The sequence below is a fragment of the Sus scrofa genome, chromosome 7 (genome assembly GCF_054392235.1).
Source record: "Sus scrofa isolate SSC_HxYL_T2T_F1_AM1 chromosome 7, Sscrofa_HxYL_maternal_Yorkshire_Landrace_v2.0, whole genome shotgun sequence".
Lineage (NCBI taxonomy): Eukaryota > Metazoa > Chordata > Mammalia > Artiodactyla > Suidae > Sus > Sus scrofa.
This window is the reverse complement of record NC_139389.1, coordinates 108,557,876-108,573,962: the sequence shown is the minus strand read 5'-3', so window position 1 is coordinate 108,573,962 and position 16,087 is coordinate 108,557,876. Positions and strand designations below refer to the sequence as shown.

The 16,087-nt window shown below is 42.5% G+C and overlaps 1 protein-coding gene across 2 annotated transcripts in view; it reads right to left on the bottom strand.

Moving 5' to 3' along the window:
• Nucleotides 1-2,030: 2,030 nt before the first annotated feature.
• LIN52 (lin-52 DREAM MuvB core complex component) overlaps nt 2,031-16,087 on the bottom strand; it is a 109,643-nt gene continuing 95,586 nt past the window's right edge. Inside the window, exon 5 of one of the 2 annotated variants that reach the window (XM_084966400.1) lies at nt 2,031-4,060. In XM_084966400.1, coding sequence (XP_084822526.1) covers nt 4,005-4,060 — 56 coding nt within the window. In that variant the 3' untranslated portion in view covers nt 2,031-4,004. 2 annotated transcript variants of the gene reach the window in all.

Sequence of the window (16,087 nt, the reverse complement as noted above, 5' to 3'; positions counted from 1 at the left end):
TGAAACTTCCTGGCTTCATTACAAAGCCCCTGGGAAAACCCCAACACCTTTCAGAAGCCACAGCGGCAATGGACTGACTTTTATCAGCTCCATTTTCACTGCTCTGATTTGGTGAATCCAGAAGACAGACGAGCCATAACGATGCACAGCTAAAGGAACTAAAACAACGAGCAGCCAGCAAGTGGCCACTTAAAAATATACAGTTAATGGGTAACAAAAAGATAAATTAATGATAGCATTTTGATATCCATGCAGTTGATATAGCCTGTGAACTTCTACTGCTCCAACAATGGGAAGAAAGCCAAGCAAATCAGCTGAGGCCTAAAACCTGAGACTGAAGAGAGCAAGAAGCAATGAGACTGCTGGTGAGAAAAGATTAGAATAAGAATTCGAAAATGTGCCTCCAGTGCTATGCTTCTCAGGAAAACAAACCTGTAGGCAAATAATAAATAATTATCTATTAGAAAAATGATCTCTGGAGTTCCCTTCGTGGCTCAGCAGAAATGAATCTGACTAGCATCCATGAGAACACAGGTTCCATCCCTGGCCTCACTCAGTGGGTTAAGGATCCGGCCTGCCATGAGTTTGGTGTTGGTCACAGACGTGGCTCGGATCCCGTGTGGCTGTGGCTGTGGCTGTGGTGTAGGCCAGCAGCTATAGCTCCGATTGGACCCCTAGCCTGGGAACCTCTATATGCTGTGTGTCGCCCTAAAAAGACCAAAAAATTTTTTTTCTTTTAAGGTTTAGAGCAGCATATTTGTAATGCTGTACCTTTTAAGTTAGTCAACCAGCCAGGCTCTTCTAGATCACAGAACTCTACTGTCTACCCAGATGTTTTCTTGGGAATCAGTGACAAACCAATGATGCTAAGCAATTTGCTTTCCTTAAAACGGAATGTTTCTCCTAAAAGGGCATGCTCTGATCTGGAGCAGGGAAACTATCAACGGCTGACAGCAGCAGCGCTGATGAATACTTTTTTAGTTCTTTTCTTTTTTGTTTTTTGTCTTTTTGCTATTTCTTTGGGCCGCTCCCGCGGCATATGGAGGTTCCCAGGCTAGGGGTCGAATCGGAGCTGTAGCTGCCAGCCTACGCCAGAGCCACAGCAACGCAGGATCCGAGCCGCGTCTGCAACCTACACCACAGCTCACGGCAACGCCGGATTGTTAACCCACTGAGCAAGGGCAGGGATCGAACCCACAACCTCATGGTTCCTAGTCGGATTCGTTAACCACTGCGCCACGACAGGAACTCCTCTTTAGTTCTTGAACACAGTGTGTACTAAGGGTTTTAGCAGGTGGGAAGAGAAATACTTGGTCTTGATCCATCATGTTTAACTGGAAGCCTACAAACACACGGGTCTTGAACCTCCAGTTCACAGAAGACACTGAAGAATGAGATGTGTGGGAGACAGCCCCAACCTCAGGGAGCACATAATTTAATGGGGCAATAAGACACGTACTAAGATGACTTAAGTAGAAGGTGGAGTGTAGTAATAAAAGTCATAAGGATGGTGTATGTAAATGCTGTAGGAAGACAGTGGGAAGAATTATTTCCAGCCAGATCATCAGGGGTTTACAGGAAGGATAGGCTGATGTGTATGAAAAGGATGCAAGACTTTTTAGGAACTCAGTGGCATGAGCAAAGGCACATAGTGAGGAACGGGGACTTGTTCAAATTAACTGGAACAGAGACTTCATATATTGGAGAGAAAGGAAACCAAACTGGAGGGCTGATTAGGATTACAGGAAGAGTTTTAAATGCCAGGATGAGAGATCTAGACTTTATGAATGGGGGGGCAGTATTACAGATTTTTAAATATGACTTTAGGGAGTTGAGCTGTCATGAGTTAGATGGCCTGTAGACAGACTGGCAGCTGGAGACCCCGCAGTAAGTGACCACAAAGGCCCACACCACACACTGTGATATTAAGGGGAAGACAGTGGGTCATTTGTCATTACTGTTATGCTTTCTGATGAGGTCTATGCTTTAAATATGCAACTTGACCTTTTGAAAAAAAACTCACTCTCCTGTAAAAGGGACATATTTATTTTGACGACACAGAAACCATCATATACAAAGTACGATCCTCCAACACCCTGAAATACACACATGCACACGTTGTACATAAATTTATATTATCAATATAAAAATACATCATTAACATTTCTAAGGACGACAAATACAAAACCAATAAATATTGAAATTCTAAAACATCTACTTACATTAAGTGCTGGTGAATAAGATGACAGTAAAAGGAAGAGGCCAAAGCAGACCAAAAAACCACCTACAGAGCTTCACTTTGCAGACTGAAGTTGGTTTGGGGGAGGTTACCCAATGTTCTTCATGTATTTCCCAAGCACTTAGAAGCACTTGGAAGCGCCTGATGTCATCGACTCTCAAAAACAGAGCAAAGCAAGAATTTGACATTATGGCGCTATTTTTTTTGCACACCTCCCCCTTCTCTCTCCCTCCCCATCTTTCACACTCTTTAACCGCATTTAAGATAAAGGAATGTCAATAATAAACTTTACTTAAAGATCAAAGCCCCTATAGTCTAACTTTCTATAAGCATCCAAGCAGAATGTTTTCCTTCTCATACTCTCCTTTATGTCCTGTGTTAAATTCCACCCCCTTTATCAATAAGTAAAATTGCATGGATAGCCAAATGCACAAATGAGAGAAAAAAATCCGACATTAATTCTAGCATGGGAAACCAGGCAGAAGTGTCAGAAAATGGTTAATAAACCAGCGATTAAAGTGAGTAGTGCTGTGCCCCAACAGACATGCGGGGACCAAGAGCTTGACCATAACAATGTTCTTTGTGTCCGAACACCCACACACCACTGCCACATGGATGTTCTTTTCATGAGGCTTAGGAAACTCCATGTACGCCTCAAAATAACAGAAGCTGGGGGCCGGCTTAGAAGGCAAAATAAGGAGAACACGTATAATCCATTTCACCAGCAGGCTAGATTTTCGGGTTTTAACATAGAGACAGATAACTGGTAAAGAGCTCCCTAAGAGTTGTAAAGTCAGGAATTCTCTTTTTCTTGTGTGTGTTTCTGTCACATGAGAGAGATATCTAATCTGTGCTGTGAAATGGGACAAGGGGGGACAAGACACTGCCACCATTCCACAGCACATTCCTTTAAGGTCAATTAGAATTTGTAGTTTTTAATCAAGTGGGAACTCCTACAATCAATCCCCTTCTCGGATCTTTCCGGCCATGCTGACTTTCTGGCTTGAAGCTCTAACATTAGATTAACTTGTCTCCTTCAAGTTGGTTTTGAGGTCTAGAACCCAATGAAGCCTTGAATGTGCCCTTTACTAAAGAAGGTGGTCCCAGGAGGGACCTGATATGCAGGGATCCCCTTCCCTGGAGTCAGAACTGCTGGTAGGGGCTGGGAGGTGGGGAATAGCAGGCTTTGGGGGATGGGACTACCATGAGAGGTGTAGAAATTTAAAAGCATTTCTCCAGCTGGGGATTGTTGGAACCTAGTGTACAGTGGTGAGTTCACAGGTCAAGCTACATGGTCTGGTCCAGAGCGTAACTGGTTTCTGGACTCCTCAAATCACAAATGCTTCCTAAGAGATCAAGTACAACTCAAAAGAACGTGTCCAATCAACATGTCACAACTGACTTTGCCATCGCTGAATCAAAGCAAGTGTAAGATCCCGGAGCTCCTGAATCACTTCCAAAAAATGAGAAAGCAGGACTTTGACCTTGAAGAATGACATGTCCTCTGGTGTTTCCAACATCCGAGGCTGAGACGGTCAAAGTCTGGAAGCTGACTGACTAACTGCACTGATCCTTGGGTGGAGCATATTCTTCTCTTGCTGCCGAAAGTCCTCAGAGTCGCAGAGTGCCAGGAGCAGGGAGAGGGTCAGTCCTGGAGGTGCACCCTCCAGCCTCTGGCCAGGAAGCAGTGGGTATGCATCCTCTGAGCTGCACTGGGAGGGATGCATGGCTCCAGTCCCCAGGACATCCTGACCACAAGCAGCTGCTACTTCTTCGGCTTCTCTAGAATGTTGAGGAATTTCCCCCGTGTCATTTCTCTGGCTGGAATCACAAAGCAAATGAGAGATCAATGAAGACCTAAGATGTGAAAAAGCGAGAGACTAATTTAAGAACATAGGGAGTTCCCGTTGTAGTGCAGGGAAAAGGAATCCGACTAGTACCTATGAAGATTGGTTTTTATTTTTATTTTTGCTTTTTAGGGCCGCACTAGCGGCATATGGAGATTCCCAGATTAGGGGTCCAATCAGAGCTGTAGCTGCCGGCCACAGCCACAGCCATGCAGGATCTGAGCCAGGTCTGCGACCTACACCACAGCTCATGGATCCTTAACCCACAGAGTGAGGCCTAGTCAGATTCGTTAACCAATGAGCCACAATGGGAACTCCTCCATGAAGATTTGGGTTTGATCCCTGGCTTCACTCAGTGGATCAGAGATCTGGCATTGCCATGAGCTGCGATACAGATTGCAGATGTGGCTCAGATCTCGTGTTGCTGTGGCTGTGGTGTAGGCCAGCAGCTGTAGCTCCAATTTGACCCCTAGCCTGGGAACTTCCAAATGCTGTGAGCTTGCCCTGCCACCCCCACCAAAAAAAGGAGTTCCCATTGTGGCTCAGGAGAAACAAATCTGACTAGTATCCATGAGGATGCAGGTTCAATCCCTGGCCTTGCTCAGTGGGTTAAGGATCTGGTGTTGCTGTGAGCTGTGGGGTAGGTCCCAGATGCAGCGTGGTGGATCCCATGTTACTGTGGCTGTGGTGTAGGCCAGCAGCTACAGCTCCCATTAGATCCCCTAGTCTGAGAACCTCCATATACCACGCGTGTGGCCTTAAAAAGACAAAAAAAAGAAAAAAAAAAAAAGAAAAAAAAAGAAAACCATGCAGATTGATTTAAATTGTATACAGGAGTTCCCTTGTGGCACAGTGGGTTAAGGATCCAGTGTTGTTACTGCAGCAGCTCAGGTTTGATCCCTGGCCCAGGAACTTCCAAGTGCTGTGGGTGTGGCCAAAAATAAATAAATAAACAACTTGAACATAAAGTTGCTACCACGACAGATTCAATCACCACTAATCTTCAAAAAGGGGGAAAAACAAACCATTATTGACAACTAAAACTGTACGTAACTTCAGAAAGTTGGTAATTGCTATAAGGCACTGGCCACATGAAGAAGACTTTATCATTTTACCCTTAAAAAAAAAAGTCATCGGGGCATTCCCCCCAAACCAACCTCTCTCTCAAGAATGTAACCTAATACTCATGTTCACTATCTTAGGGGGTTTGCTCTTGGAGGCTAAAATTCAACGGAGATTAGAGTCTTTTCTGGGTTGTTGGTCTCTGGACATTTATAATCTCAAATCAAAATTAGAGCTCATTTGCCCCATCTCTCAGCAGTGGTAGTCCCTGGATACTGTAATATAACAGGGTTTATATTCCCTCAGTGCAGTTCATCTGTGGATGGAGTAATAAAGTAGGGTTTATAGAGCTTTGGTCTTCTCTCTCTTGGCATTGTCAGTCCTTAGATATTTAATATAGCCAGGCAAGGTTTATGTGTCTTTCTCTGACTTTCAGCACCATCAATCTTTGAATGCTGTAGTTACAGGAGGGTTTATACAGCTACTTTCCTACATATGAAGCTCTGAAATGAAAGTAAAACATTTCTCAATTACAAGACCCACTCCAGAAGCCCCCTGTTTTAGCTTTCAAGCAAATCCTCAAAAAAAAAAAAAATATATATATATATATTGTTTGCAGCTTAACACCACCCCTCATCCCCACAAGATCATCTTCTCATGTCTCTTAATGGATGTAACAGTGCTGAAAGTTTCCGCCGGCTGGCTCTGGGGGCCAGAAGTCTTCTGCAACCATGCAGGAGATATACAGCAGGCTGTGGTACGCTGTAGCCTCCCAAGGATATGTTTCCACCTTGGCCAAAGAAGTGAGGAGGCTAGGGAGGCACCTGCAGGGACGAGAGGGACCTGTGCCCTAGCGCCCCTGCTTCCTTCCCCAAGTGCAGAGCAAATGGTGCTGGATGAACGGGCTCCCACTCCCCACCTCCTACCATCTGCATTTAACAGTAAAACAACACCAACTTTGTAACAGCAGGAAAGCTTTTGGTGAGTGCCGTCTATACATTTTCCATCTTTCACAAGTTCCAAAGCTCCAACAGAGGGATGGAAGCCCCAGAGTTGGGTCTTATCTCAGGTGCCCACAACCCTACCCGGCCCAAATCAAACTGACCATTCCTTCCTTAGTGGATTTACGCCAAACCCCATACCTATAAAGTTCTTTTAAGCCTTGCAATTACTTGTTGATATATATGTCTTCCTCCATGGAAGTGTAAGAGATTGTTTTATTATTTATACCACCAGCCCCTATGATAGTGCTGGACCTGGTATCTGCTGAATAAATTTTGGCTGGGTGAATGATAATATACTTAAGAACTAGAACTAAGCAGGAATGCAATAAAGTTAGCTTCCTTTCCTTCCACAGACAAACCGTCAGGACGTGTTAGTGACCCTTATTTTTCCATTCTCTACATTGTGGGATTCTTGTTAAATTTACCTTGCTTATGTGGCAAGTCAAGTCATTTCTCTTGATGGAAAGAATGCCAGATTATTGGAGAGATCCAGAGACAAGGACTAACTACTCTAGAGGAAATCCAAGCAAGTGTTCTCTTGCCCATGGGAGTCAGCATAGACTCTTTCAGAGAACACAGGATCTGAATTCAGTTTAAGTTCCAAGACTAGTATTTATCAGCTGGGTGACACACTGATTTGGGTAAGATCTCTGAGCCTCAGTTTCTTCATCTGTAAAATGAATAGCATTTTAATGTCACTTGCCCTGCCCTCTTGGGTACTCAGTCATGATCATGCTTGGTATAGTGGTATTATTAACACAGCGTCTTTTAGAGAAGAGTAAACAGTCTGTTGCTTTTCTTTCTTTCTTTCTCTCTTTCTTTCCTTTCTTTTTCTTTTCTTTTCTTTTTTTTTTTTTTTTTTTTTTTTTGTCTTCTGTGTTTTTAGAGCTGCAAAGGCGGTATATGGAGGTTCCCAGGCTTGGGGTTGAATTGGAGCTATCTATGGCTGCTGGCCTACGCTGTAGCCACAGCCACTCGGGATCCAAACCGAACCTGTGACCTATGCCACAGCTCATGGCAACGCTGTATCCTTAACCCACTGAGCGAGGCCAGGGATTGAACCTGCGTCCTCATGGATGCTAGTCAGATTCATTCCTGCTGAGCCACAACAGGAACTCCTGTTGCTTTTCTTACATGAGTGTTTCCTGAGTGAATAAATGAATGAATTGTGATAAGGGAGGCTAGCAATCTCCAAAATCCCATTCCTTGGAATATTTTCCCTCAGCCGGATCCTATAGGAATTGACCTATACTTTTGGCCAGAGTGGGTCTCATCATCTATTTCTACTGGATAGGTTTTCTGCCTACCCTCTAGTGCTTATTAATGAATTTAAACACAGTATCAAATGATCCTGCAACATGGCTAGAAGCAGGTGCTCTGGAAATCAGACTTGGGTAATACAAAACCCTGCTGTTGGAGCCTTCTTCCAAAAATCCTGGGCCAGGAGCACTGTACTGATCTTACTAATTGTTTCTGCCTGCTGCCCTTCAGATTCCCCAATTCTTTACGTTTTTTTCCACAAATGGGAGAATGACCAATATTTTAAGACTTACAAATTTAAAAGGCCCAATCTACTTGAGGGATCAAAAGGATTTAAAAGGAAAAATAAATGGATATTCCAAAGTCTCTTAGTGGCAGAGCTCTCCTTGAATTTCCCCAATCCTTTTTAACAACCCCCTTTCCACTCAATCATTCCTCCCCCTTCAACCTAATCTAAGTACACAGAGCTGCTGCAAACCACAGTAAAAGTAGAAGTAATTCAAAAGACATCATCTTCTTCGTGGGAGGGGAGAAAGTTTCCCATTCGCTGGTCCTATATAGGAGATATACGAATTCGTGACATAGCTGCTCCCTAAAAGAGGGCTGTGCCCTATAAATCACATCCTAAGCACCAACCCTTTTTGTGCACAGAGAAATTGCGTTGGGTCAGGGGCTGCTCCGGAGCACGTGCCCTCCTGTTCGCTTGTCATCAGAGATGTTAACATCTCTGATTAATTCACATACCTCTTATTTTATTCCTCATTTCTTTATCCTTGCTCTCCTGTTCTACTGCAGTGTGAAGATTCTTACCGACCTGCTACTGTAATCACCGCCTGCTAACTGCACCCCCCAAACCTAGTGAAATTGTTTAGTGATGCCAACCGCGCTTTTAATTTGCAAGACATCAGACACAGAGGTAATTTATACCAACATCTGTTCATTTTTGACTTCTGAAACAAACTCGCACATGCTGCTACAAAATCCCATTAGGAGTAGGGACACAGCCTTCTGCTACTATTCTGTATTCCTCTTCTACACACACACACACACACACACACACACACACCCCTACCTTCTAGTAGGGTTTTATATGTAAATTCATTTTACTAAAAAACTCCCACCAAGGATTTCAAATCTCTTTGGGGAAAAAAAACCTTTCGAGAAGTCTACAGCTCGCTTACAGAGGACAGGAAGGTATTTCTATTTCCTCCTGCCTAGTTCCAGTCCTTCTTCCCAACAGTTATGGTTTGTTGTAATTCCTGCATCAGTGGCCATGGTAAGATTACATGCTCCTCAGGTTGGCACTTCAAATTCCTGCCTTGTCTCTTGGTTCTTTTTTTCCCACACTGTGTTCAAGGACCGTCCTAGAGACAATAAGATCGCTAGAGAGTTTTATCTGGAGTCAACAACATTTCTTAACTATTTTCTAATTCTGGATTAACTCGCTAGGATTATAAAATTCAATGGGAAGGCATCACTGCTACCACATTCTAATCACCACGCAAGCAGGATCCACTGGTCCTCAGCCATCACAGTGAGTGCTGTGCAGGAGAGAAGTCAGACCCCCTCGTAAAGTCATGACTTACAGGCCCTCCTATGCTGGGCACCGACCACAGACTGAGAAAGCCACAATCAAGACTATTGCCACAGGGTGAACATGCGAACTGCTGCAGAGCATGGCACAGGGGACAACGTGTACACATTTAGAGACGGCAAGTGGATAGACTACAAGCAACTTGCAGGTTGATGCAGTTTCTGTCACCCACTTTGTCGTTTCCCTAGGGCTGTCAGGCTCGTGGCAGCTGTAAATACTGGGGTATATTTTAGAGAGGTCAGGGCTGAAGGGAGGACTCCATCCTGCTTGCTGTGGAGGTGGCGTGTGCTTTAATATAATCTCTTCTTTCGACTCTCCAATTCCTCCATCCTACATTTAGCCTTGCCTCTGGCTCCCTTTCCACAATGACTATCCCCAAACTGCCTTCTCTGCAGTAAATTTTCTGGTGGCTGGTTGAAAAAGATGCAGTGGTACAGATTGATTTCTCACCGATGAGGGGATGAGGGATTACCAGAGGCACCCTGGCTAACGAGATTGGGTGCAGAACCTCTCACGAGACCGGCCCTCTCTGCCAGGTTTTGCACCTTTCACCCATGACATATGGGTTTCATTACGGAAAGACTTTCCAGATTATAACTTTGAGGCAATTGCCTGATAAAATTTTGCTTGGCTCTCATATAGGGAACAATGTAAAGACTGAGTAACTTCTAATGAAATGGAAGAAACTCATAATGTTTGGTTTTCAATTTTTTTTTGGTCCTTTTCCTTAGGGCCACACCGGAGGCATACGGAGGTTCCCAGGTTAGATGTCAAATTGGAGCTGCAGCTGCCAGCCTAGGCCACAGCCACAGATTCGAGCTGGATCTGTGAACTACGCCATAGCTCATGGCAATGCCGTATCCTGAACCCACTGATCGAGGCCAGGGATCAGCCCCGCATCTTCATGGATACTAGTCAGGTTTCTACTGAGCCACAATGGGGACTCTGTGGTTTCAATTCTAATGCAAACTACTTTAAATATTTCTGAGCCTCGACATAATTAAAACATTAGTGTGGTAGAGAAGAGTTAATCTCCACTGGTTCTCTCACATCTTGAAGAGCAACAACAGGCTGTTCAGGAAACTAATAAGAGTGGTCAAGAAACAAAGGACACAGAGCATCGCTTTTTAGCTTCTAGATTTAGACAGGCTTGAATTTAAACCCCAGCTTCTACACTGGCCCTGGACCACTGCGGGCAAGTTGCCCAAGTCATCTCTCTGAATTTCAGTCTCCTCAGATTGCAGACTATACAGATTAACAGCTATGCACAAAAAAGTTATAAAATTGCCCTGGGTTTTACAGTGATAAAGTGAAAAACATTAAATTCTTCCAACTGAAGAAGGTACGGAAGGATTTTTTTGTTGTTGTTTTCTGTTAAACAATGAGAGCAAAATAATTTACTGGAATATCAAAGCCAAGAGCTAAATAAGCAGGCCACTAGCAGAGAAAGGGAGGACTGTCACAGAGCCAGAATTCTGCCCCATTTGTTGGTGAGCAAAACACAGCACTGGTCATTTAGCTTTAAAAAAAAAAAAAAATGGCAATATGCTGTGTACACCACTGCTTACTTTAAGCTTTAAGTAAAATAAAGAAGTGAACAATTACGATGGAACACGTAATGTGAGAAAAAAGAATGTATACACATATGTGTAACGGGGTCACCAGGCTGTACAATAGAAAAATTATATATATAAATAAATGAAAAAAATAAATTAATTTAAAAAAAAGAAAAGAAATGAGGAAGGGGCTTCTGAAAGAACAGAAAAATCTGGGAGTTCCTGTTGTGGCTCAGCAGATTAAGAGCTGGACCAGTCTCCGTGAGGATGCAGGTTCAATCTCTGGCCTCACTTAGCGGGTTAAGGATCTGGCATTGCCGAGAGCTGCAGTATACGTTGCAGATATGGCTGAGATCCAGCTGTGGCTCCAATTCCATTCCTAGCCTGGGAACTTCTACATGCCACAGATGTGGATATAAAAATAAAATAATAATAAAAAAGGAATAGCGAAATCAATAGTAGTCAGGATGCAGGAGAAGTAAACTGCAGCCTTCTGATAATGTCTTGGTCTGCGGAACTGAGTTCTCAAGTAAACAGCAAACTCCTGTGGTAGCAGACACCTCCTGTCTGTTGCTAGGACACACTGACGATGTCTTCAAACTCCAAACAACTGTGTGAGTTTGTCTGTTTCATGAACTGGCTGCCCATTAAACCAGAATCTGATCTACCTCACTGACAAACCCTGTCTTCACAGTAGGCCTTCATTACTTTACTAAGTGACATACACTTAATCTTAATCTGCGCTCCACAAAACTCCCCTGCCCGGCCACCTTCAAATTTAACATGATGATTGTTCTTAGTCTTTTTTTTTTTTGTTTTTTTGGCCTCACCTGTGACACACAGAAATCCTGCAGCCACGGATCAAACCCACATTACAACAGCAACTCGAGTCACAGTAGTGACATCAGATCCTTAACCCACTGAGCCACCAGGGAACTCCTGGCCTTAGTCTTGATGCCTTCCTTGGGTATTTTGTTGGCCATGGGAAACAGTGGTGTCTCCTCAGCTGCCACTTCACAGAGGAGGTACCAGGCTAGTACCGCATGAGCACATAAGCAGCAGCAGGAGTGGCCAAAAGTAGATGAACTATTTATTTTTTAAAAGATTTCAACTGCCAAACAAAGGTGAACATGAATGATTCGCATCTGTGTAACATACAGAAGGATCAAACCTGTGTATTACTTACAAGCAGCTACCTTCCTTCATTATACCTGCAGCTTCTTCTAGCATAAGGGAACACATAAAACCCTAGGTAGTTTGGTTTAAATCAGTGCACTAAAAAGTTATCTATATAATTAGCTTTATGGAAGATGTTAAGTAAAAATTATGCCATTTATTACAATTATGGCTTTGACTTTTCTTTAAAAACTTTTTTTTTGGTGCTCGAAATGTTGAATGTGTTCTACTAACTTTGAGGGAGCTCCTAGTCATCAGTGTGTGCTGTCAGAAAGGCAGGAAGGGGTGATGAATGTTTAATGAGTCATGCGGAGAGCCTACCATGTACTAGGTATTAGGGAAAATTCAAACAGATGAGAAGTGGTCTTTGAGATGGAGCTGGCTAGCTGTCACAGATACCTTGGTAAATTCAAGGAGAACAAAGGAAACCAATGTGACTTAAGAATGCTGATTTCTCTCTCGCAGGAATGTGGACGTTGTCCTGTCACTGTAGTACAGAGCTGGCATGCAGCAGAGCAGTTCCAGGCAGTCTGCCAGACTGCAATTCTTCACCATGCTCCAGTTCAGACTTTGGCACAAAACGTACTACTAAGTGATCAATGATTCAAGTCAAGGACTAAGCGCTTTTGAGAGTTCCCTCGTGGTGCAGCAGGTTAAGGATCCAGTGACATCACTGCAGCTACCTGGGTTGTGGCTGTGTGGTACGCAGGTTCAGTCCCTGGCCCAGGAATTTCCACGTGCCACAGGTGTGGCAAAAAAAGAACAAAATAAAGACTAAGTGCTTTATAATGCCTCTAATATAAGAGTGGCTGGGGCTAGGGCCATTGTGAAAAGAAGAAGATGCTACGAACTGAGTCTGGTGTCACTGGATGAGAAGGGCTCTCTGAGGACCTCATGAGAACATTCGGTAGCCCTCAAAAAATGGCATAACTGTAATAAGGTCTACTGTCCATTCTCAATCAACTCTTATGGGAGGGCCCATCCAAGTAAGAGTATGGCAGAAATCTCACGTTTCTCTAATATATACAAAAGTAGCATTTGAAGGCAGGCAGAATAGCCTTAGGGCTTTTGGCCAAAATTCTTTGGGCATAAGAATTTCAAAAAGGAGAATGAAGTAAGTATTTAAAAAGAGACAGTCTGAATGCTACAGCTGTGACCAAACTATCTGTGAAAATCTTCATCCTCAGTATTCTCCAAAAATCCTTTTGGGGGTACACTTTCCAGATTCTCTTTCTATTGGTAGTCTCTCTAATAGGACTTTTTCTTCCAAAAGGGTGAAGTGGCTAAGAACAGTATTCCCTCCAGAGAATTCAGAAAACGATAAATTTGTATCAAATTTTTTTTCCCTTTTTTGGCCACACCCATGGTATATGTTTTTGTTTTGTTTTGTTTTGCTTTTTGGGGCTGTGCACATGGCGTATGGAGGTTCCCAGGCTAGGGTCCATTTGGAGCTATAGCTGCCAGCCTATACCACAGCCACAGCAACATCAGATCCGAGCCTCGTCTTTGACCTACACCACAGCTCACGGCACTGCCAGATCCTTAACCCACTGAGTGAGGCCACTTATCAAACCTGCAACCTCATGGTTCCTAGTTGGATTCGTCTCCGCTGTGCCGCAATGGAAACTCCCGCACCCGTGGTACATGGAAGTTCCCGGGCCAGGGATCACATCAGAGCCACAGCTGCAGCAATGCCAGATCCTTAGCCCAGTGTGCCAAGCCAGGGATCGAACCAGTAATGCCACAAAGACAAGCCAGATCATTAATCCACTTCACCACAATGGGAACTCCCTCAAATCTTTTTGATCAATTCATAGTAGGGGCCATTTCCAGAGAATGTTTTATCTAAGAAGGAATATAAAAAAGAAAATCCAGGACTCAATGTATAGGTAAACACATTTGGACAGTTCCAATATGGAAAATAATTTTAATGGCTCTTCACAACAGAGGGGAAAAGAAAGGACAGAAATATCCAGCCAACAGATTTATCCTCAGAATATAAAACATCAAGCAGGAACATAAAATATGGGAAGTGTCAGCCATGATGCCTGAAGATTGAAAGCAGAAGTAGAAGAATCTTAATTGTCAGGCATTTGAAAAATGTATTCAGGTGAAAGCCTGTGTTTCTCTATCAACTCTCCTTGCCTTGCCCTCTTTCAAGAGCAAAACAAGACTAGATTTCAAATATTCAATCCTTTTTATCATCCTTCCTCCTACTAAAAAACAAACCCAAACAATAACAACAAACCCCAAAGATTTGTGTTCAAGAAATGAGAGCTAACAACTTATTTGCATTGTTTCCTCATCAGAGGGCCTCACAGGCCTATTTCATAGTTTCATTTGGTTTCCTTTCCAAGGGTAAACTCAACTGAATGCAAGCTAATGAAATCAAAGCAATGGATTAATACTCTTGGGGTAAACTTTTATTAGATACTCTTAAATTTTTGCAGAACATTCACACTTTAGGGTCTTTACACAGTAATACATCGTGGTTGAAACACTCACTCTGATCATGGCTAGTCACTTCACACATTCTTAATTTCCTCATCCATAAAGTGAGCACAGCAATAGTAACTTATCATGTAGGGTTAAGAAAAACAACAACTAGTCAAAGTGACTTCATCAGTAGACAAAATATTTTTCCCCAAGTTAGAGTAATTTATTCATAGGCAATATTCCATTCTCAGGAAAATCAGACCAAGATCACAGCATAGTTACATTTCAAAGGACCTGGGTATTAAGACAACTTTCCTGCCTGGAACCTCCCTACCTCAAAGCTAAAGTCTGCAGAGGATGCAGGCCCAGTCTTCTTGACCCCCAGGGCAGGGAAAGAGTTACATCTTCACACTGCGAAGCCAATAAAAACCTCTCTTGATTATAATTTAGATAAGAACCACTGGATTGAATAATAATGTCTGAAACTCCCCTGGCTGTTTCACCTTGAGACGTCCATCACTGGGTTAAACATGATGCTAATTGCATTTGGATTGATTAATTTCTCTCACTCCTGTCTATTCGAATAACGCTTAACAAAATAATCATAGCACCCAGAGCCAAATCTTTTCCGTCAAAGGAATGAAGCCATCAGAACAGGCAGAGATGAAAGAAATGAAGATGACCCGTAATTACTGCTACGGTGATATCATTACCATATTATACAAAATGAGTGTGGGGGGGAGGGGGAGGAGAGGGAGGAGGGGCTGAGATTATTATTTTTTTTAATGGAATGCTACGATATAAGAATACAGATTTGACATCAAGTGGAATACAGAAATATGGAACTTAAAAAAAATACAAATCTTGGTCATGAAATTGTAAAATCCAACAAACACTGAGGCCCAAGATACATCAAGTGTCTTGGGCTGTGAGCAGGTATCATTCATGCCACTATTTTTTCATCGCAATAACACTTTGTATATGACTTATACAGAGATTTAAGATGCTGTCTTCATACCACAAGCACTTCTATAGTTACTGCAGAATTTTTCTTTAGGCCAGGGAATAATATCATTCTACTTTAATTTTGTTAGAGGGGGCCTTGTTTGTAAAATTAGAATCTGGGGTTTTAACTGAAGGTAGTTAGTTTAAGACACCAAAGAAAATGTCTATGAATCTTCATCCATGTTTCAATAGATAGCAGTAGGGACTTAACTCACTAGCAAGGAAGAATCTAATTATTTTCTGATTTTCCTGTGGTTTGATGTGACTCTTTTAGCATACATGATAGGAAAACCCATGACTGTATAGGATTTGAACTTTAGGTCTGAATTTATCCCTTATTAGACAGTGATCTCAGGTAAATTATGAAGCCACTCTGTGCCTTGGTTCCTTCATCTGTAAAATGGGGGATCAGTACCTACCTGAGTGGGTTGCTGGGAGAATAAATACATTTAAGTGCCCAGTTAAGGGCTGGTACAAGAAAAAAAATTCCCCCCTAATTTATGGCTTTTACAAAACTTTGAACAAGATTTTGGTTATCTCATTTAATGAAGTTATTTCAAACAGACTGTGAAGTGCCTTGAATATAGATTTTAACAAATATTTGTGAAGTAAATAAATACTGAGAAGGTGCATCATTTTAACAGGCTAGAAATATCTGGGGGATATTTTTGCTAAGGTATTTTAAATAGAGAACCATCATTAAATTGAAAACAATAAAAACAGACATTGAAATTGCTTTATTTAGCTCGGACATTTTTTTTCCATTTTCTTTCCATTTTCTTATATAACAAATATGCCCAAAGAAAACAAGCATATGTATTCCCTATTTGTTTTTTTTGTTTTTTTTTGTATTCCCTATTTGTAATCATTGTACTGTGAACAGTGCTTCAAAAGAAAAAAACAAAAAA